This window comes from Limanda limanda, chromosome 8 (genome assembly GCF_963576545.1).
Source record: "Limanda limanda chromosome 8, fLimLim1.1, whole genome shotgun sequence".
Lineage (NCBI taxonomy): Eukaryota > Metazoa > Chordata > Actinopteri > Pleuronectiformes > Pleuronectidae > Limanda > Limanda limanda.
The window spans coordinates 3,348,659-3,371,687 of record NC_083643.1 but is presented as its reverse complement, the minus strand read 5'-3'; the positions used below and the strand labels follow the sequence as shown (position 1 = coordinate 3,371,687).

Genomic DNA, 23,029 nt, shown 5'->3' with positions numbered 1-23,029 from the left:
ATCAACCAAAAATATCTCTGTTTGTAGAACTGACCATCATTAGTTCCAGGCTTTTTAATGTACAGTATCTTATTTATCCATTGTCACACATTCATACACTGATGACACAGACTCATGAGCAGACATGGGTTCATTGTGTTGCTCAAGGTTATACAGGAGCAGGGAATCGAACCAGGAACCCTCTGGGCACTAGATGACCGCTACTTCCTTAGCAATAAGCAAACTTAATTGTGGGTCATGTTTAGGGTTGCCAACTTCCGGGAATATTCAAAGTTGGAAACTTGCCATGGGAATTAACGGGAATTAACGGGAATATACGGGAATATACGGGAATTAACGGGATTTACGGGATTAACGGGAATAAACTGGAAACGTTGTGGGTAATTTACACTAACTGTATTTACCTTGTCATATACAGACATAAATATAAACATTTTGTTTTGTCATAGGCTGATTTGAGCCCTGAGGAAACTTTGGGCACTTGACTATATGCTTCTGCATCGTTGTGTCATTCTTAACATAGGTCTTTGCACAGTATTTGCAAATGTACACAGCCTTTCCTTCTACATTGGATGGGGTGAAATGTCTCCACACATGAGAGAGTGCACGTGGCATTGTTCTGTAGAATAAGATGAGAAAAAAGTTTGTAATAAAACACTAATGCAATGCCAGAGATATAAATAGTTAGCCAAACAATTGGAATCGTCTGTAAACATATTTTACAATTGATGGATAAATGAATGGAAATAGGCTAGATGAACAGATGAACAATCCTCAATCAGCATGCTAATATATTTTCCCCAGTAATATCATGGAAACTTACCTGACTAGTCCTGCACTCTACAGCAGGCCTCAATAGCCCTGCTGTAGAGTGAAGCATGCTGGGAGTTATCTGTGCATGTGATGGAAGAATGCACAGTGGAGGGTTGAAACTCAACGTTCCATACATCTTTAAAATAGAGTTTTGAATGATGTTTTTACTGCTCAGGGTTTAATTTGCATAGTTTTTTTTTTTTTTCAAAATTCCCAAAACTCCCGAGCTTAACTTCCCATGGAAAGTTTCCGGAAAGTTTCCGGAAATTTACCGGAAACTTTCCGCCCCTTTGCAACCCTAGTCATGTGACTCTCTCTCTAGGATACACAATATAAAAATGGAAATAATATCAAATAACATTTTTTAAATCGAATCAAACCAAATTTATCAGAAACAAATTGTACGTGAGAACAACTTAAAAATGACAGAAACCATCTTTAAGAAAAATGTAGTTGTCGATTCTTTAGACGTATTAGTTTGGTGCGTGTCCTGTCTGCTAACATGGAGGAGGCGGGTTTGGCTTCACATGTAGGAACTGTCTCTGCAGCACAGTCTGGTGTAGCTCTGTAGATAGATCTTAGTCCAACCACCCACCCCCCCCCTCTTCACCTTCCCCCAGTTGGCTCCCCACTGCCCCGCCCCCCCCCTCTTCCTCACCACCTGTCCTGCTCACAGTCGCCGTGGCAGCAGAACCGTGGCCGTGGCCCACAGACTTCCACTGTTGTGTTATCACAGGCACCTGGGGAGCCGCTGGTCTGGAAGCTTGTAGTGACCTGGCAGAGCTTTGCAGGGCCGGGTTGGCACCAGGCGAGATTCAGCAGAGCATCATCGGACTCGGCTCCAGCTGGCGAGGCGCTTCGGTCAATACTCGACACGGCACCGGGCTAAAGCCTCGTGAAGGGCCAGTGGTGGTTTGTGCACCGTAATCTGCTGTAAGCTGAATGTTCTAACACGGAAATAAGCAAAAACATACACGTCCTGAGTGGTTTGTCCAAACAGATAAAGCAGGTCAGTTCTGCTCTGATCCACATTTATCCAGTGGTGTATAAAGTACTTGAAAGCCATACTTGAGTAAAAGTACAGATATCTTACCTGAAAGTGACTTCGGTAAAAGTAAAAGTCACCCGTCAGAAAATGACTTGAGTAAAAGTCTTAGAGTAGCTGTTATTAAAAGTACTTAAGTATCAAAAGTATCTGGTGTTGAAATGTACTTAAGTATCAAAAGTAAAAGTACAAGTACCAAAATTAAAAATGCAAAGTGCTTTTTATAGTAGGCCTATACAGACACAAAACAACCCAAAATGTTTCTTCTCAAGATTTATCTCAACTGACTGAAAAATTATAACAACAATATGAATATAATGTATATAATGTATGATTTTACAAATGTTTAACCCTGGATGAGAGAGAGAGAGAGAGGGAGAGAGAGAGAGAGAGAGAGAGAGAGAGAGAGAGAGAGAGAGAGAGAGAGAGAGAGAGAGAGAGTTGCGCCAACCTCCGCTGCTCAAGTAACGAGCCAGTTTGAGAATGTAAGAAGTAGAAAGTACACATATTGGTGCTCAAATGTAGCGAGTAAAAGTAAAAAGTCGTCAGGAAAAGAAATACTCAAGTAAAGTACAGATATGTGAAAAATCTACTTAAGTACAGTAACAAAGTATTTCTACTTCGTTACTTCCCACCACTGCATTTATCCTCCTTATATCCACTATTTCTCTTTATACCATCCCTTCCTCCATCCATCCCTCCGTCCATCCCTCCATCCATCCCTCCGTCCAGCCTGTCCAAATGAGTTCTCAGTGGAGCTTCTTCTCTCCCAGCGTTTTGTCAGAGGTCGGACGATGGTCACATATGTTGCGCTCGGCCAGAGCAGGTGGTGAACTGTGGGAGGAGAAAACAAAGCAAACAGTTACACATATGGTGCTTTCATCCATCCCACTACCTTTTGATCCATCCATCCATCCGTTCATCCATCCTTTCATTCATGCATCCGTCATTCCATTCAGAAGAACTGTTTCCCAATGGGTTTCTCATAGAAGCCAATATAGTCTATTGAGTCAGAGGTCCTGTAATCAACCCTGTTATATTGTTATTCAGAGTGAATAAGTGATGAGTGACTGAGATGAAACATGTAATTAGGGCAGGAATAATGAGTTAGAGGTCAGTAACCCTGAACCCTGGCTTTAATGTAGTGGCTGATTTCTGTAATCTCTACTTACTTAAGCCTGAAGCTGCTGAAAAATAATTGAAATTACAAAAATGGGTCATGTAAATGAAAACGAACCAGCTTCATTTGGATGAGTCGAGACACAAAAAGGTTAAATTTCAAATCACATGATTCCGATGGTCCAGAGTGAACTCTCACAGAAACAGGCCCCAGATCAGAGTCACCTGTTTAAATGTTTATATGGTTCGATGGTTTTTCATGAGGAGTGAAATGGACGTGAGCAGGAGCTGCCGGTGTTCAGGGAGATCTCCCTCTCAGTATTTATCCCCGGTCACCATCTGTTCAGAGCCTGTGAAACTCGACATGCTGTAAAAGCTGGTTTTGGACGAGATGAATTGGAACAAAAAGGAACGATGACTCTTCAGTTGGGTTTAACGAGCGTGTTTCTGTCCCAGCGGAGCCGAGCCATCGCCTCTGCCATCTCGTTGCTCTCGTTGTTTTCATCCTCTCTCCAACGGACTAATGGCGCTCCGGCACAAACACACAGCGCCGACCCTGAAGAAGCCGGAGCTGCTCGGCGCTGGTGGTTAACAACACGATGGTTTACAGCCGGTGTCCAGAGGATACACACGGCAGCTAAGCTCAGAGATGCTCCGGTAAAGCCTCCCTCGCTCAGAATCACTGTCTTTTAATTAACCAATCCTCCGCAGACACATGGGGAGAGTGGGAAGTGTGAGACTCGCACGCACACACACACACACACACACACACTAAACACATTCGAAGGCTGAAATGCCCTTAACTATATATATAAAGAACTCTGCCCTACATTTGCTTCCCTCTAACGTGGAGAACAGAAGAAACTCGATGCCTGAGCCGAACTTTTCTCCTCTGGTGTAAAAACCCAGTTTCACCCAGTGATGGTGGTCGACCTTGTTTTTAATTTCATTTTTCAATCCCACTCCTGCAAGGTGCCTTTGAGACTGGACGTGTTAGGTAATCGCCTCCGTCGGGTAAAGCTTCTGGTTTTGTTGAAGCGATTAAGCCCAGTTTGGAGAATGGAGATAATGGCTGAAGCTAAAGGCTTCGACTGGATGTTATCTTCGCTGCTGCGCGATTCCAGCGATTCCAGCGTTTCTGCCTCTAGTGTCGAATTTAAAGCAAAACTACCTGTAACTGTTACTGAGCTGCTAACGGAAACACAACTGAACGCTGGATATTTCCCATGATCCTCTGCTTCCTGAGCTGCTGCTGTAACAAATCCATCGAACTCTGTTTAGATTTTAAAAGTTTCCTGCTGAATATAGGAGATGAACTCTGGTTTCTAATAACTTTTAAGAATTTTTAACTGGTCTAAAGTATGTTTATGATCTTTAACACCTGAATCTGCGACTATCAGTCAGTTCCACGCTTGTCACAGGACATCACCCATTCAAAGTGATCGACCATCGGGTGAAGCCTCCAACGCATCAATAGAACAAGATGAGACGTTCAGGGGGAGGAGCTAGAATGAAAGAGGAAACATTCTTCATATTCACTCATTTTAATCAAACTGCTGTTTTTAGGTAGAAAATAAGTAATATAAAACTATTACTTACAAATCTCTCCTGAAGCTTTGCTCAGTGTGTTTCAGTCGGAGCTCAGAGTCTGAGCGGTTGACTTTGTTCTAGGAATAATGAATCCACAGGGTAGCATGGCTAACCTCACAGATCAGATTAGAATCTGTGAAATCACAGCTGATTAGGTTGTGAGCCTGTGTGTGTCTGTGTGTGTCTGTGTGTGTGTGTGTGTGTGTGTCCCAATTCATACACTCTGGAACATCTAAATTAATTCCCTATGCTTCATCCTCTGAAAACATAAGTGACCTACTTTACACATTATTACTATTTTTCCACAGTCGCAGTTTTAGATATTTCGTTTTCCTTTCATTTCTTTGTTAATCCTTTTGGAAAAGTGTGTGTGTGTGTGTGTGTGTGTGTGTGTGTGTGTGTGTGTGTGTGTGTGTGTGTTTGTGTGTGTGTGTGTGTGAGAGAGAGGAAGTCGAATGTGAATAAGTGTGTGTGTGTTTGTGTGTGTGTGTGTGTGTGTTTGTGTGTGTGTGTGTGTGAGAGAGAGGAAGTCGAATGTGAATAAGTGTGTGTGTGTGTGTGTGTGTTTGTGTGTGTGTGTGTGTGTGTGTGTGTGTGTGTGTGTGTGTGTGTGTGTGTGTGTGTGTGTGTGTGTGTGTGTGTCATGATGCCTGTGAGTGTGAGCAGAGCAGTTTTAAATCTCCTGGCAGTTGGACAGTTGTGTTGGCATTATGAGAGCTAATGATTTGAGGCCTGTAGCTGTGTGTGTGTGTGTGTTTGCTGTGTGTGTGTGTGTGTGTGTGTGCGTGTGTGTGTGTGTGTGTGTGTGTGTGTGTGTAGAAAGTGCATGATGGATGCATTTCCAAAGAAGCCCCAGCCTGCCCCGTGGCCCTGATGAGTCAAACACTGATCTTATTGCTTTCCAGAACTCCTAATTAAACACTAATATCTGCACTTTCTTTTCATCCACCCCTCTTCTCCTTCTCCCTCACACCCCCCCCCCCCACTCTCTTCCCCTTGTCTCCCACAGCTGAGCGAGGTCATCCCGACCCAGTGAGGCGGGTTGTGTTGCCTCTGGACCCTGCAGCTCCCTCCAACCTCTCAGCCGCCCCTGAAGTCGGAGCCCGGGCCGGGGGTGCGGACTCTGAAGCAGCGCTGGACGACCCCCCCGACGTGCCCCCCCCCGGGGCCTGGGCCGAGGACAGAGTCTTCTCCGAGGACGGAGCCGCGGTCTGGACGGAGACGGAGGCGGCGCTGCGTCCAGGAGCAGGCGGGGGAGTCTTTGCAGAGACGGGTCTTCTGAGGGGAGGCGGAGCCTGGGCCGAGGTCGGGGCTGAGTGGAGGCCGGTGGACAGGGAGGGGGGGGGCGGCCTGCCCAACATGCCCAGGGGCGCGGCCTCCTGGCTGGGGGAGCGTGGGGGGGGCCGCAGAGAGCAGGCGGCCTTTTCATCAGTCCTCACCGTGCTGACGCAGACGGCCGAGCTGCAGGCGCCAGCACCGGGAAAACCTCTAGGGCTGCTGTCTAAAGCTGCCTGGACCAGAGGCTCCTCTTCATCCTCATCCAAGACCTCCTCCTCCTCCTCCTCCTCCTCCTCCTCCTCCTCCTCCTCCTCCTCCTCCTCCTCTTCCTCCTCTTCTGCAGCAAAGGCCTCCTCCCTGCCTTCCTCAGCCTTATCCTCCTCCTCCTCCCCACCCAGTAACAGAAGCAGTCCCACAGCCGGGTCGAGCAACGTCACTCTGGTGGTCGTCAACGGCAACAGCAGCTTCGGCTCAGGTTGTGAATTCATTCATTCAACATTTGTTTTAACTCTGGAATAATACATTGAGGTAGAGACATCATTTACAATAGAGCAGACTATAAAACACAATAACACAAAAAAGAAACAAGTAAAATCGGCTAAATAGCAAAAGAGCAATAGTATAAGCCTTAGGAATACATACAGTGTAAAGTAGATTAATAAACGTCATTTAAAGCAAATAAATCAACTAAAACAAGAACAGCTGGAGTTAAAAATGATAATATATTTAAAAAAGAGTCGAGCTTTAGCTTGTTCTGTTCTTCTTTATTATTCCATGTGGAGCAAACCTGGATTTACCGAGCTCAGTCAAATCCAATCCAGGGGCCGTTGCAGTTTTTGGCAGACGTTTCCCGAACGGGAGTAAAAAAAAATCTAATTTGTCTCTGATTATTTTTTAGCTCTGAATAAATTTCATTACTTTCACTTTCACACACATTTGGACCCGTCAGTATTTATTAGCGCCGGAGAAACGTTCTGGATTGAGACCAAAGTTGTTTTGTTTGGAAGCTGCTTTTGTGGATTTGGACGCTTGGACGATGTCACGGTCCAGATTCGTTCAGACTAAACTGTGAGTTCATGTTAATGAAGGAACCTGTCGGCCGGTGGAATCGTGTGGTTTGATGTGTGTGATGAAAAACATAATAAGTTCACAGAGAAATCAACTTGTTCTCTAACACCTTTGACCTTTGACCTCTGACTGTTTTCCCCGCCTGCAGACGAGCCGGTGAACAACCTGCCGGCCTGGGACCAGCCCACCGTGCCCGAGTCCCTCCTCTCCACGCCGGGCGACCACGACGCCACGCTTCCCGCCAACGTCACCAGCCCTTTCTCCACCCGCCAGTGGAACGCCACAGTGCCCGCACGCGCCGGAAACACCTCACGCCCGACCACCACCACGCCCGGCACCACCACGCCGACGCCTCTGTTCACCACCGCCACCGCGTCAGCTTCACCGGTTCCCACCGCGGCGACCGCTCCAACGCCGGCAGAACCCTCCACGGCTCCGAACAGCACGAGCCAGGACCTGGTGACCGGTGAAGGCCTTCAGCTGACCACGGTAACCACGACGACGCCCTCGACAACGACCACTCTGACTGTGACCACCGACGAGGTGACGATGCAGGCGGTGACCACCGGGAGTGCTGTGACGTCACCGCCAAACATCACCGCTGCTACGACCGCGCAGCAGACGACGAGCCTCACGCCGACCACCGAGGCCACGTCTCCGCCCACAACCACGACCACCACGACCACCACGACCACACCGGCTCCCACTACCACCACCACAGTACCTCCAACCACCACCACCACCACCACCACCACCACCACCACCCCTCCTCCCACAACTACTACAACCACCACCACTACTACCACTACTACTCCTCCCCCCACAACCACTACGACCACTGCTCCCAGTACAACCACCACAACGAAGGCACCTGTCACCACAGTGTTCACGCCGGAGCACACCACTGCACCCCCCACTACAACCACAGAACCTCCGTCCAGCACCAGTGCAGAGGAAGGTCCTCTCCCGTGCAACGTGACCGAGAAGTACTGGCTCAGAACAGGTAGGAGACTCGTGACCTGTTATCAGGAGGAAGAAGTGATTAGAGATTAGTGACGTTGAGATTTCAAATTAAAAGTTACAAGAATAAAGTTGTAGTTAAAGGGACTCTTACCTTTGTTGCATTTTTACACTTTTTGTGGATAAGGTTAAATTGGTATTAATAAGGTAATGACACTCTAAAATGCAAGACAGACCCACCAGGAGTAAAAACAAACAATTATTTCACTCTCATGATATTTAGTGAAAACTTCAACCAATAAAATTCTTCGGACCGAAGGACCTTATTGGCCGACAGACCTGTCTGTTTGCTGCATGGACATGCAGGTTTTCCGTCTGCTTCTTGTGGCGCATTCGGGCCCGTCATCATATGTGAATGTAAATGTATATAACTTACCGAATCCATTGCTTTGGTAAACAAAAACTCACGTGCGTGCGCGGAGGCAGTAGGTTGTAAGTCTGCTTGTAAATAAAGTTTCTTCAAAAAAAACACCGCGGATGGGAACGAGGGGGTGGGGCATTGGAGGAAGGCGGGATGATTTGAATGTGCTGTAATTCTCAAATGCAACAAAGGTAAGAGTCCCTTTAAGAGAAAACTTGTTATATTGTGAGAATATCTATTTACTTATACATTTATTTCCATTTCGACCAAACAACACAATTTAAACATCTCTCTGTTTGTTACAATTCATTTTTAAACCATTCAAAGAAGCTCACTACATGATTTACCTGTCACAACAAAACAGAACACAACTTAATTACCACATTTCATTGGCTTCAATTGATTTTGTTTATTATGTTAGATTCTTTGGTGAAAATAAGCAGCAATAAAACTCTGGATCCAAAATCAGATATTTCCACTTAAACAAAACACTTGGCCTGAATGCTCGTAAAATTACACCTTTCTTCTCGTCTTTATAGAAGTTTTTCTCTTCAGCGTCTCTTCTCTAATGCTGCGTCATAGTGTGGCAGACAAATAACACAAGACAAACAAAGTAAGATTAACTGGAAAAACCTTTGGGTCGTTCTCATAAAAGATAATTTACTGATTCTCCAGGTTGTTCATTTTTATCAATTTACATGTTCACCACAGTGTTCAGGAGGCTTTGGCCGTTCCCGTGGAAAAAACTATTACAGAGCAATAATGAATACACATTAAATACCATGTGAGAAGCTTAGGCACTTAATGCACCTATTGTGTGACCAAGCTGTAATTACATGCACACAAATTAATTTGATCTTGCACAGAGGGCAGAGTTTCCTGGAGTGTAAACAGTGGGATTAATAAGAAGCTGCAGATCCGAGAATCAGATTTACAATCAGAGACTTTGTGGTTTTACTGAAGGTTTAAATCACACAGAAGATATTTAAACACAGATGCATCTTTCTGAGTAAATACTCTTCACTGAGACGTCGAATATCTGGATCTGCGGAACATCACTGAGGCAGTGGAACTCTTATTTTTTTTTTTTAAACATATATTTATTGGTTTTACATAGTTTTATACATTTACATCAATTTACAAATATACAAGACCCTTCCCCAACCTGAGCATATGGCAGCATAAATGGAAATAAATATTACAAAAGTCACAGAAATTGCTAAGATACGATTCCAACATAAATTCAAATACAAAACATTACAATGAAACTACTAACTTGTTTAAACTAAATTAAAACAAAACAAACTTGAATATGTAAAATAGATTTCAGTCACTAACAAGAAACATAGCACAGCACACATTCCTCACACCAGATTAGTCACTTCACATTTCCAACGCCTCTTCAATGTCACCATTCTTAACAAAGTCCAAAAACATCTCCCAGATACTGTAAAATTGAGAAGCTTTCTTCCTAACTACATATGTTAACTTCTCCAGAGCCAAACTCGATGTTAAGTTTTTTAACCAGTGGCCTAGAGAGGGGCAACGAACGTCCCTCCAAGTCAGAGCTATTGAGCGCCTGGCCTGTAGAAGACACAGATCAACCATTTTTCTTTCTCTATTAGACAGAGAGCAATTGTCCGGATAGATGTTTAATATACATGGAACTCTTATTTTAGATTATTTCAAAGTGTGTTTATCTTTATTCTGTCACAAATGTACTTGAGAACGTCTTCTTCTTCCACAGTTTTGTCCATCGAGCTGCGCAGGAACCGCCTGGACCTGATCCTGAAGCAGAATCTGTCCAAAGGGCTGAGCCACGCGCTGCAGCGAGCGCTGAACGACTCCACGGCCTCGGCTCAGGTCAGTCTCTCTCTCTCTCTCTCTCTCTCTCTCCAGCTCCGACTGTCCGGCTCATTAACCTAGCTCACTGGCTTTTAACCACACGTCCAGGACTAGTAAACAAGTGGTAAAGACCGGACAGAAGTAAATGGTGATAAATGTCTTGGTGGTCAGTGGATTTATGTCGACATGCTGCATTTGTAGAAACAGGTCGGTCAGCAGCTGCACGGAGCAAGTTCATCAGTTCTAAAGTTTTTAAATCAAGCAATGCTAATAATTGGAAAAACTTGGAAAAATATGCAGTTTAACGAGTGTGTAGCAGTGGCTGTGATACACAGGTGAGGTGCTCAGGACCACAGGCTGGGACTGGTAAAGCTCAGTGGCAAGTAAATCCACCTTTTGTGGCTGTTAAACACAAGTTAAGGACAAAGTTGCCTCATCTGAAGTTGACACACTTTACAAAGCATCGTCTGCAGAGACGTTGAATCCCAGGATTTATTACTTTAATCGTTCCCATTGTAGTTTTGAGTTCAGTTTACTCGATACCAATGACTGAATATAAAGATGGACAACATGACGGCTCCCAAAATCCTCCTTTTTGCCCCCTGGTGGCTGGCTGCAGTATAGGTCTTCTGTTCCGCCTCCATCATGTTAGTGGAGGGTGCGTGTGTGACGGTCTGTGTTTGCACTGCTGCTCTTTTCATTCATCCCTCATGACTCAGGCTTGGTAAAATAGTTTAAACTTTATTTTCTGTGTCTGAAACCACAAATGGAACACAATCATTCAGTGCTGGGGTAACTGCATCTGGCTAACACGTGATCGTATAGATTTACATTATACTACTATGAACCAACATACCTGAAACCACAAATGGAACACAATCATCTATAAAAGAAAAGTTACAAAAGTTGCATATTATTAAACACTAAATTAACCATAATCAACTAAAACACTGACAGACAGAAGAACACAACTTACTCAGTGCTGGGGTATCTGCATCTGAGAGAAAAAAGAGGTTGCGCCCCACTAATCCCCGGAAGTTCCTGTTGTGGCCCTTCAAAATAAAATAAACGCGGCAAAATAAAAGAAATACCTTAAAAAATTATGACTGCAGTTCCGAGTTGGACATGATTTTAACAATCAACATATTTACACCGTTACACGTGCACCGAATTAAAAAGTCGCATGTTTAAATATTTGATTTTCAAAGACGATTCCTGTCGTTTTAAGTATCATGTTCGTGTTTCTGATAAGTTTGAGACTGACTCATGATTGGTCGTATCGCCGGGATCTGGATACTGACAGTGAAGTGACATCACTAGTACAAGATGGCCTAGCTCATATCTGGGATGTTTTTACTTCGATCTTGCGAGAGGAAGTGGAGATGCGTGTCCATCTTTATTTACAGTCCGTGCTCAATAGCGACTGCTGCAGGTCGACACGTGAATTACACTTAGTAGATGCTTTTCTACCGGATGATATAAAACTGTAATCTTCACGTTTGTTGGCTCTTCACGTGCTCAGAGGTTTATTCTCTTGTCGATTTACACTCATCTCTCGTATCGGACGTGTTCTGCTCTCGCTCACCTCGCTGCCACTCGTCTGAACGAGGCAGGAGACGAGCAGAGAGCGAAGACTAATCAAGTCTGAATAGAAATTACCTGTTGCTATTACAGTGACGCAGCGTTGAGAGGTTATTAAACACACACACACACACACACACACACACACACACACACACACACACACACACACACACACACACACACACACACACACACACACACACACATCCTCTCTCTCTCACACGTACACTCACACATGCTAATGGGAGATAAATGCAGAATAAATGATTCCCTCTGTCACAGCGGTGTTGTCGAGTGATCTTTCAGTTTCACTCCTCATCAGACTTTTGTCTCAGTCTCAGTCTCAGTCTATTTTAAAGCTTCGTCTTCATCCTCCGTGTCTCTCCTCTTCCTCGCACAATCACTCTCTCGCCCTCTTTCCTTCGTACTCCCCCAATATTTACATTTCCCTCATCGCTTCCTCCCTCTGTCTGATTGCTCTCCAGGTTGAAGTCGATTGATTTCCTGCCAGCCCCCCCCCCCCCCCCTGTTTCCCCTGTCCGTCCGTCCGTCCACCTGTCCTCTCTGCCTCCCTTCATGTCACTGTCTGTCCGTCTTCCGTCTTCATCCGCCTGCCTCTTCTATTTTTATCCAGTTGTTTGTGAGCACACTGCACACAGGGAGTGACTCAGTGTCTCTAAGCTCCAGTCCACTTTCATCTACCCCCCTGCCACACACACACAAACACACACACACACACAAACACACACACACACAACAAAACCACTCCTCATTTATCCTCCTCTAAATCAGATAACGTCCACTGTTATTAGATGATCTGGATCCATTGAGCAGCCACGACAACAACAAGGTTTAAAACTGTCCGGTGCTTTAAAAGCTGTGATTTGAAGCCAGGGTCCAGAGGCAGAATGAGAATCTCCTGCAGGGACATGGATTGTGTAGCAGCGTGGAATTAGCATGCAGCAGAATTTAATGGGATGTTATTAGTGTGTAATACGCTTGACCATAATTTGCCGACGAGATTTGTCCAGTGAGAGAGAGAGAGAGAGAGAGAGAGAGGGCGAGGTCAAGGTCGTGGTTGTGCAAAGTGCAGCACTTTATTTAAAACCCAGAGTATTAAACTAAAACAATCCATGAATGCTTATAACACAGTGTGCCATGTGATAGTGTTTCTAAAGTTCACAGGAGGAAATTTATTAAAAGATTTATTTCCTCGCTCGTTCCATTTGAGGTTTAAGGCTCAACCTAAAAAGATCTGAACGCTCGCTTCTCATTTTCTAATGAAATGCAAAACTCAAAGTATGAAGCTGCCGGAAGAAAGGAACGAGGTGCTGAGGATAATTAAAAAATAAAGAGCTGCGAGAAAAAGCTGAGGCTGAAGCTTTGGTGAACGCTTGCATGGGGAGTGAAGATGGCGGGTGTGTGTGTATATTGTGTTGTTTGTTGTTGGTACGAAAACAAGAGCAGAGGAGGGGGAGAGGAAATGAGATGAGGCTTCACTAAGAAGAAGGAAATATGAGACAAAGATGGCCAGGGGCTTCCAGCTAACAGGGGAGAGGGAGAGGAGGGGAAGAGGAGAGGAGAGAAGACAGGAGGAGAGGAGAGGAGAGGAGAGGAGAGGAGAGGAGAGGAGAGGAGAGGAGAGGAGAGGAGAGGAGAGGAGAGGAGACAGGAAAGGGGATGTTTTTCAATGTAAAACAGGAGAAGAGGGGAAAACAGAGGAGAGGAGAGAAGAAGAGAGGAGAGAAAAGTATAGAAGAGGATAAAAAAGAAGAAGAGAGGACAGAGGGGACAGAGGAGGACAGGAGGAGAGGAGAGAGGACAAGAGATGGGAGAGTATACAAGAGGGAAGGAGATGCCTCCCTTCAGAGAGGCAGAGAGGAAAGATGAGGAGAGGAGAGAAGAAGAGAGGACAGAAAAGTACAGAAGAGGAGAGGACATATGAGGACAGGAAAGGAGGAGAGAAGAGGACATAAGAAGAGAGGACATAAGAGGACAGGGAAGGAGGAGAGGAGAGGACAGAAGAGGACAGGGAAGGAGGAGAGGACATAAGAGGAGAGGACATAAGAGGACAGGGAAGGAGGAGAGGAGAGGACAGAAGAGGACAGGGAAGGAGGAGAGGAGAGGACATAAGAGGACAGGGAAGGAGGAGAGGACATAAGAGGAGAGGACAGAATAGATCAGGGAAGGAGGAGAGGAGAGGACAGAAGAGGAGAGGACAGAAGAGGAGAGGACATAAGAGGACAGGGAAGGAGGAGAGGAGAGGACATAAGAGGACAGGGAAGGAGGAGAGGAGAGGACAGAAGAGGACAGGGAAGGAGGAGAGGAGAGGACAGAAGAGGATAGAGGACAGAAGAGGATAGAGGAGAGGACAGGGAAGGAGGAGAGGAGAGGACAGAAGAGGATAGAGGAGGAGGAGAGGAGAGGACAGAAGAGGATAGAGGAGGAGAGGAGAGGACAGAAGAGGACAGAGGAGGAGAGGAGAGGACAGAAGAGGACAGAGGAGGAGAGGAGAGGACCGAAGAGGATAGAGGAGGAGGAGAGGAGAGGACAGAAGAGGACAGGGAAGGAGGAGAGGAGAGGGCGGAGGAGGAGAGGAGAGGACAGAAGAGGACAGAGGAGGAGGAGAGGACAGGGAAGGAGGAGAGGAGAGGACAGAAGAGGATAGAGGAGGAGAGAACCCTGGTACCAGCAGCTGCTCAGGATGTGAGAGTGGAGGCCGGTGGGCGTCTGCAGCTCCACTAACACAAGCCTTGACTCACCACTGATTGTTGTCTGTGTGTTTTTCCAGGACACACAGATTTATGACGAAGGTTTAAACCCAAAAAAAAAAAAAAAATGCCTGGAGTGGGATCTGGCTTTAAACATGGATTATAAATATTCATAGTCTGAAGTATTTGTATCTAAACCCACAGCTGAAGTGCAGCATGTATGAGAGGAAGCTGCTTCCCTTGTTTCTCGTGGCCGTTCTGATTTCCTCCCTGATACTGTTTCCTCTGCTTCTTGAAACAGAGAGTGCACGTCCTCTGGATGTGCTTCAATGTAAAACAGGAGATGAGAGGAAAGATGAGGAGAGGAGAGAAGAAGAGAGGACAGAAAAGTATAGAAGAGGAGAGGACAGAAGAGGACAGGGAAGGAGAGGAGGAGAGGACATAAGAGGAGAGGAGTAGAGGACATGGGGAGGAGAAGAGAGGACAGAAAAGGGGACGCTCCTCAATGTAAAACAGGAGATGAGAGGGAAACAAGAGAGGACAGAAGAAGAAAGGACAGAAAAGAATAGAAGAGGAAAAAAGAAGAGATGAGAGGAGAGGACAGAAGAGGACCTGGAAGGAGAGGCGGAGAGGAGGAGAGGAACAAGAGATGGAAGAGTAGACAAGAGGGGAGGAGATGAGGGGAAAGGAAAGGTGATGTTCTCGAATGTAAAACAGGAGAAGAGAGGAAAGATGAGGAGAGGAGAGAGGAAGAGAGGACAGAAGAGTACAGAAGAGGAGAGGACATATGAGGACAGGAAAGGAGGTGAGGAGAGGACATAAGAAGAGAGGACATAAGAGGACAGGGAAGGAGGAGAGGAGAGGACATAAGAAGAGAGGACAGAAGAGGACAGGGAAGGAGAGGAGGAGAGGAGTAGAGGACATGGGAGGAGAAGAGAGGACAGGAAAGGGGATGCTCCTCAATGTAAAACAGGAGATGAGAGGGAAACAAGAGAGGACAGAAGAAGAGAGGACAGAAAAGAATAGAAGACGAAAAAAGAGGAGATGAGAGGAGAGGACAGAAGAGGACATGGAAGGAGAGGACACAAGAGGACAGGGAAGGAGGAGAGGAGAGGACATAAGAGGACAGGGAAGGAGGAGAGGAGAGGACATAAGAAGAGAGGACATAGGACAGGGAAGGAGGAGAGGAGAGGACACAAGAAGAGAGGACACAAGAGGACAGGGAAGGAGGAGAGGAGAGGACACTCTGCTTCTTGAAACAAAGAGTGCACGTCCTCTGGATGTGTGATGAACACACGCCCACATGGGACCAGGTGTAAATGTGATAAGTGTCCTTTTCCCCCCCCGTCTCAGGTGGAGCATGACGACTGCAGCCCCCACAACGTGACCCTGGTCTACTACGTCACCAGCGGGAAAACCGTCCACGTGGCGTCTCGGGTGGTGGAGGCGCTGAACGTGTACGGCTTCGACAAACTGCTGTCGGACGTCAGGCAGCACATCCCGCTGGTGAGGGCGGTCCTGGTTCCCGTGGCAACCTGGATGCCCACGCCGAGCATTCACCTGCAGCTGAGAACAGGTAGAGGGGATGAAGATGAGGGAGAAAACGGTTTGATGATGATGTGAGGGAGGTGCGGAGAGGAGGAGGAAGAGCAGAGAGAGAGAGAGAGAGAGAACATGGAACGAGAGCAGAGGGAGTTTGGAGACACAAGGGAAGAGCGGAGCAGAGACCGAATTAGAAACTTCTGATTACATGTCTGCTCTCCCCCTACTCGTCTCTGATACTAAATCCCACACAAACTCCCATGATTGCAGACTAAAGGGAAATTGGTCCATTCATTTAGTCTGCCTCTTAAGCCTCTTAAAAAAACACATTACTCACACACACACACACACACACACACACACACACACACACACACACACACACTCACAGGCACACACACACACCACACTCACACTCAATTCTTGTGGGACCATCGAAAAAAAGAATCTGTGCAATTATTAGAAAAACGATGCATCTGCAGATTGGAACATTGGAAACTTGTTTGTTTCCTAAATGCAGAATTCTAATTTCATGTCTTATTCAGTGTTTTCAGATAACATTCTGAGCCTCTATGTGTGTTTTACGCTCATTCAAACATTTAAAATAACTGCAAAAATGTACTCATCCTTTAAAACACTGCAATATGTCAATCAGGAATGTGGTTATTAGATTATTGTTATTGTTGTTCTGATCATTAGGGAATAATATTACAGAAAGCAAGCAGCCTTTATCCGATTCTCTACTTAACCTCGATTAAGAGCTTTAACTGAACAGAAGTGTGAACACAAACCCCTGAAGCCTCGGCTGCTGCACAACGAGCTGCTCAGTGTTCAGTGAAGGATGGAGAATCTTCTTATTCAAGGCTTATTAATATTGAACATATCACGTATCCAACACGGCACTTCCTTGGGCCATAAACAATACACATGCCAAATGTGAAGGTGATAAGATGAACGGTTCTCGAGCTACAGACGGACAGAGAGAGATTTCTGGAATTATAAGATCGATATGTTTATTCTCACATTCTCCTCCTGGAAATGTGGCTTTAATAATCACAATCACAAAAAGGGAAAACAGTCCAGACTCTCCCTATGTTCTCATGTATGAAGCAAGAACATAAACCATAAATCATAAATACACAGGATCTGCCAATTTACCATGACACAGCACAAAGTGTATGGGATCACCAGTTTGACTTCCTGCAGACGAGCAGAGCAGAGAAGACGTGGAAAAAAGATTTAACCAGATCTCGTAAGCACCAGTGTGTTTTGAATTTAGGTCAGAATATTGTTCCACCTCTCGGATCCCAGTTGTTTTACAAAACAGAGGAAGACAAAGAGCAGGGGGAGAGGAGAGGGAACAGAGGGAACAGAGGGAACAGAGGGAACAGAGGGAACCGAGGGAACAGAGGGCGACTGCACTGACAGACAACCTTAATAACATCCTCTATAATCTGCTGATGGACTCAATATTGTTTACCCTGCTCCTCCCGGTGTGGAGCCGTGTGACGCAGACGGGCGACTCTCCCCGAGCTGCTCTCATTCTCCACAGTGGCGATAATCCTCTTCCTCTGGTTTAACGTCTATCCAGAGCGCTACTTTCTTTAATACCAGAAAATCCAGACCCAGATATAGATTCCACTTTGATTAAGTAGATTGTTGCAGTTTGGGAATAATTCCTCTGACTCCAGCTTCGTCCCAGATCTTCAGCTCCTGGTCCTGACGTCAGGAAACTGCAGTCGGAGACGTATTAGTATTGAACTAATAATATCAATGATTAAATAAATATACATGAAAATACAAACTACATCACTTGCACTGATTTAACATCTGGAGCAAACATAAATAATAATTAGCAGAACATTTTAAATCCACGTTACTATTGACCATGATGAGCTCTGAAGGTATTATTAATATATGACATTAGAGGGTTTGAAAACTCCTGATTAATTAGCTCAAAGCAAGTAAATTAATTTAATCAACTAATCATAATTAAATATAAATAATTGTACTTTAAACAACATATAATTTATCAAAGCAATAACGTCAGATTCTTCTAAACCAAACTTCAATACACACTTTAATATTAGAGACCAACTGATATTTGCAGTGATGCCGATATTATGGAGTTATACATTTTCCATATCGATATATCGGTTAAGATACAAAACAATGGCAATGATTTCAGAGATGTTGTCGACAAGGTTTTGAAAAATAATATCGAAAATAAACATTATAAAAATACATTGTTTATCATGTAAAATAAAACTTTTTATCTGCATTATCCGGTGGATCAACCACTGCTCTTTATATTTTTACATCTTTATAAAACTTACTGTGTGTATGTGTGAGAAATCCAGCTCATATCTTCCACTGATGTGTAAAGAACTGTTGATAAAGACGCTCAGGATGGATCTCCCTCTCTCGCTCCACAGTGCTGAGGTTCGTCGGCCCCACAGACAACATCTACTCCTGCAGCTTCGTCCAGATGTTGGAGCAGCGGCTGGAGAACGCCTTCGAGGAGGCTCAGGACAAAGTGCTGGAGACGTACAACCGGCTGGCTGTGGAGGTACGCTAGCACGTAGCATGCTAACCAGGCTCACATGAGTTACACAAATGAGGCTGTTGTTGCTTTTCAACCATGAAAACACAAAAAATACCATGTTAACAATGGATCAAATGTGAATCCTGTCATTTATCAATCAATTATAGTTTTTATGTGTAATATCTATATACTTAACTTATACAGACAGACAGGTTGATGAAAACACAACAGTGGAACATGAGCAGAGAAAATAGAATAGTTAAATAGATTCAATCATATAATTCAATCCGAGTGAGACTCTGTAAAGAACTGCACCTCTGCCAAAGCCTAACAGTTACATTTACTTAAATTTACATATTTAAATTTGAGATTGTTCTAAAACTATTGAAGATACATTAAACCGTTGATTCTCTATTGAATCCACATTACCTCAGCTACACGCTGGTGGTGGTTATAAGTTTGTGGCTCTATTTGTTACAGGGCAGCAGCAGATCTTTAATTAGATCCGCACTTAATTACACAAATGTGTCTCATTTTGTTTCATCAAGATTCACAAGATTATTCAGTGGGAAATATGATTAAATATTATAAATCTCACATTATTGACAACAAGTTCCTGGTTCCTGGTTCTTTCCGGAACCTTGTTCCGTCCTTCATCCAAGTTTCATGGAAATCCGTTCAGTAGTTTTTACGTAATCCTGCTGGCAAATAAACAGAGAAGAGAGAAAACACAACCTCTTTGGCGAAGGTAATAAATAAATAAATCTGATAAGTCAGAGTAAATAAGAGCCACAGTCAATCATTTTTAAAGTCTGCATTAAAAGAAAAAGTTTGCTCTTCTCTCTCTTCCTCTCCTTCTGTCCCTCTCTCTCTCTCTCTCTCTCCGCCTGTCAGGGTTCAGTCCTCACTCGGTCTAAGTGAGCAGGTCTCACCGAGCAGAGTCAGGGTCCGTTCATAATTCATCCTGTGAAATATTAATGCTTGTGGAGAAAATGTGATGGGAATTCTGCGTATATATATATATATATATCTTGTATCATCATCCACTTTACTCCAGTGACTTGGTCTCATTGTTCTCCGAGCGCCACGCCGCTCTTATTATAGAGAGAAAGAAGGTTGTTCGCTCAAAGTGTCATAATGTGTCGGGGGCTCTGTTATGTATTTTTTATGGCCGTCTCAGACATTTGGTATGATAGCTTTAGAATTTTCTGTATGAACGTCTGAATTATTCATGAGCCGCGTGCCGCCTGTTTGCGTGTTTGCTATAAATAAAGAATAGAATAATCATTTGGATATTGGACCTGTGGGGGCGCGCTGTGATTTATTTGATTGGTTGATTGATATGAAATATTAAAAACCTCCCCCTCCAGATCCAGAGTGTGTCCCAGGAGCCGGGCTCGCCGGCGGTCTCGCTGGTTTACGTGGTGAAGAACCAGGACGCCGTTCTCAACGGGACCATCTCCAGCGGCCTCCTCAACCAGCTGACCGCCGAGCTGGTGGGCTACTTCCTGTTCTACCCCCCCCTCGTCATCGCCGAGCGTGAGTGCTTCCTCGTTGTTTATATCACAAACAAGCTCAATACGTCTCCTCTCTCATGAAACATTTACAAAGCTGATGAATATTTTAAATTCCTTATTGTTTGCTAGAGCTCGGTCAGTTTGAGCTTTAACAGTCTTATTGGAATCAGTGTCTAAAGATGCAAATAAGCATTTATATAAACTTTTTATTTTACAAAAAAAACAGCAGAATAGATGCAAATTAATCTCATATTTTACGTTAAAAAAAAATTCACAATAGAATTTAGATTTCTTTGTGTTGTATATGTGTTTTCCTTTTACTTAATGTTATTGAAATTTAATTATTTTTTGAATATATATTATTGGTCGATATATCTGTATTATTTCTTATATCAGTCTTGGCATTGAGTCCAAAAATCCATATTGGTCGGGCTTTATTTTCTTTATCATACAACTTTCATTTAGAAGTTTCTTTTCATGTTACTGGGAAATATTGTTAAAGCAAAAAATAAAATTTAAACTACTAATTTGAAAGGCTGAAATGTAAGGAATGAAACTAAGTGTGTTATCAAGTTGAGCTTGAATAAAAAAGAAACTATAGTTATACCTCCTCCATTGGTAACTGTTCCTAAATGTCTGATTCATTCATCATGGTGGGAAATCTGTGAAAATGTAAAAAAATTCTCACAAAGTTGAAGAAAGAGAGAAAAACAAAATCCAGTATTTCACGCAAAATCTATTTGGTTGGTTCTCGGCCCCAATTCTCCTCCTTACAGCAAGTTTCATAAATTAGATCGGCAGCTTTTTTCATAATCCTGCTGAGCAACGGACAAATAAACCAACAGACAGACTGACCCTAAATCTAACCCTAACCCTAACCCAACCCTAACCCTAACCCTAACCCAACCCTAACCCAACCCTAACCCTAACCCAACCCTAACCCTGACTGAATTGAATTCATGTTGTTTTCTGTCCATAGAACTGGACGATAACAAGAGTCCAGTCTCTATATTCTACTTCCATAGTCCTTAGATAACAGCCTGTGTAGCCATGTGCTGCTGAGCTCTGACCCTTTGACCTTGTCCTGCTGGGCTCCGACCCTTTGACCTTGTGTCGACTGCCCTCGACCACACTGTGTCTGCAGAGAACCACTGGATCCACGACAGATCATCCATGACCGAGTGTGTGACCTTCGTAAAGGAGGAAACTCCAGATCGCTCTATATTGTGTGTAGGATTTACACCACAAGAGGAAACTCTACTCCGCTCTCCTACAAAATAAAGCACTAAGTGGATTTTCTACGTGTTAACACAAAAAGTGATCAATGTTTTTACATAAGCAACGTCTCAGATGACAATAATGGAGATGAACCTACAGACAGTTATAGTCTTATCTGGTTTATCCTCCTTTCGGCTCGTTAGTTATTCTGTTTATTACCTCTGCTAAGGAGGATAAGTTTTCATTCCTCTACATTTGTTGTTTTCAGTGATTTCACAGCAAATAATTCATGGATCTTGATTTTAAAAAATCCGGCATTATTATAGAGAAACAATATCTATGAGTTTGTGTAATTTGGTGCAGCTTGATTGGATTTAAAGGTTGTTGGGTCTTGGCGGATGTTCTAGTTCGTACATGTGACACCTTAAAACCGATTTTTTATATCAATCTAAACATGATATCTCAAGATAAAATTAATAATTGATCAAACTATACAAAGGTCTGTATAGAAAGCTCTATAAAAGACCTTTTGTCGATGAAATGGTGAAATCGGGTTTAAGTTAGGAGGGAGTTCTTTCTCTTTTAGCACAAAAAACATATTATGATAATCAGTATTTGTATTAATCAGTATTATCTTGAGGATTCTGTGCAGTAAAGAATCGGTGGCTTCATTCGTACAAACTGAAAAAGCTGGTAATGGACCAGAATCTTCCTCTGATTTAGTTCAACTCTATTCTTTAAATATAAGAATTAAAGTTTTTAAAGAATTAAAATTAGAGTATTTTCTTCTGCCTCGGCTCTAACTCTCCTCGGCACGTTTCTCCTGCGTCAGCTCGACTCCACGTGATTATGCAGCATCTCACACAGGCTGTGTTTGTTTTCTTTAGCTCCGTCTATTAAAAGACATTACAGACATAAGTGAAAGACCTAAGAGCCACAGAGGAGGCGCATTAGCTGTGTTTGTATTCCACTGCAGCCTCTGATGCCATCTGCGAGCTTCTTAAAGGGCAAACAGCTGTACAGCCCCCCCCATCGTCTGAATCCTGCCCCGGGCCATCAGTCGGCCACGGCCCCTGAACCAGCTAATTTTAGCCCTTGAGATTTGATTAGTATCTGTTTGTGTTTGCTCTCTTCAGCTCGAGCCTCACACTTCTCACTGTCGCATCCAAACCTACAAAAAAACACACACACACACACACACACACACACACACACACAGCGTCTTCTACTAATGAGGAAACGATGAGCGCGTGGTTATTGAATCGTGTGAAATGATAGAACAGTTAATGACACATCAGTGGTAATGGTCCGGGCGTTTACTGGTGCCAACACGTTGATCACGGACTGAATATTGACTTTGACTCTACATGGATTTATAATGTACGATTAAATTCAGCTGCAGGTGTTTGGACTGTGGGAGGAAGGATCTGGAGAACACACGGGTAGAACATACAAACTCCCAGTGTTCCCAGTGCTATGACACAAGTTTGGTGATGCCAAGGTCAGACTCAGATGTTGTTTACGCCTCTTTATACTGCCTGCAACCCCTCCTGTGCTCTGATTGGCTGTCGCTGACTCGTCTAGATATTCAGTCTCATAGATATCCAGTCGAAGGAGGAAATGTGTCATCGAGCCTTTAGAATTTGGAGTTCAAAAGCTAATTAGGTTTTGATCCAAGTGACAAATCGGGCTAAAACTCGTGTAGAGATTAAGGAACTTTGGTTAGATTTAAAGGGACTCTTACCTTTGTTGCATTTTTACACTTTTTGTGGA

General features: G+C 44.1%; 1 protein-coding gene across 1 annotated transcript in view; it reads left to right on the top strand.

Moving 5' to 3' along the window:
• The first annotated feature begins 3,500 nt into the window (after positions 1–3,500).
• Positions 3,501–23,029, top strand: part of kiaa1549la (KIAA1549-like a) — a 68,807-nt gene continuing 49,278 nt past the window's right edge. Inside the window, exons 1-7 of the mRNA XM_061076429.1 lie at positions 3,501–3,561; positions 5,577–6,320; positions 7,062–7,916; positions 10,042–10,157; positions 15,788–16,010; positions 18,412–18,545; positions 19,892–20,060. Of these exons, the coding sequence (XP_060932412.1) occupies positions 3,501–3,561; positions 5,577–6,320; positions 7,062–7,916; positions 10,042–10,157; positions 15,788–16,010; positions 18,412–18,545; positions 19,892–20,060 (2,302 nt within the window). The remainder of the gene's footprint in view (positions 3,562–5,576; positions 6,321–7,061; positions 7,917–10,041; positions 10,158–15,787; positions 16,011–18,411; positions 18,546–19,891; positions 20,061–23,029) is intronic.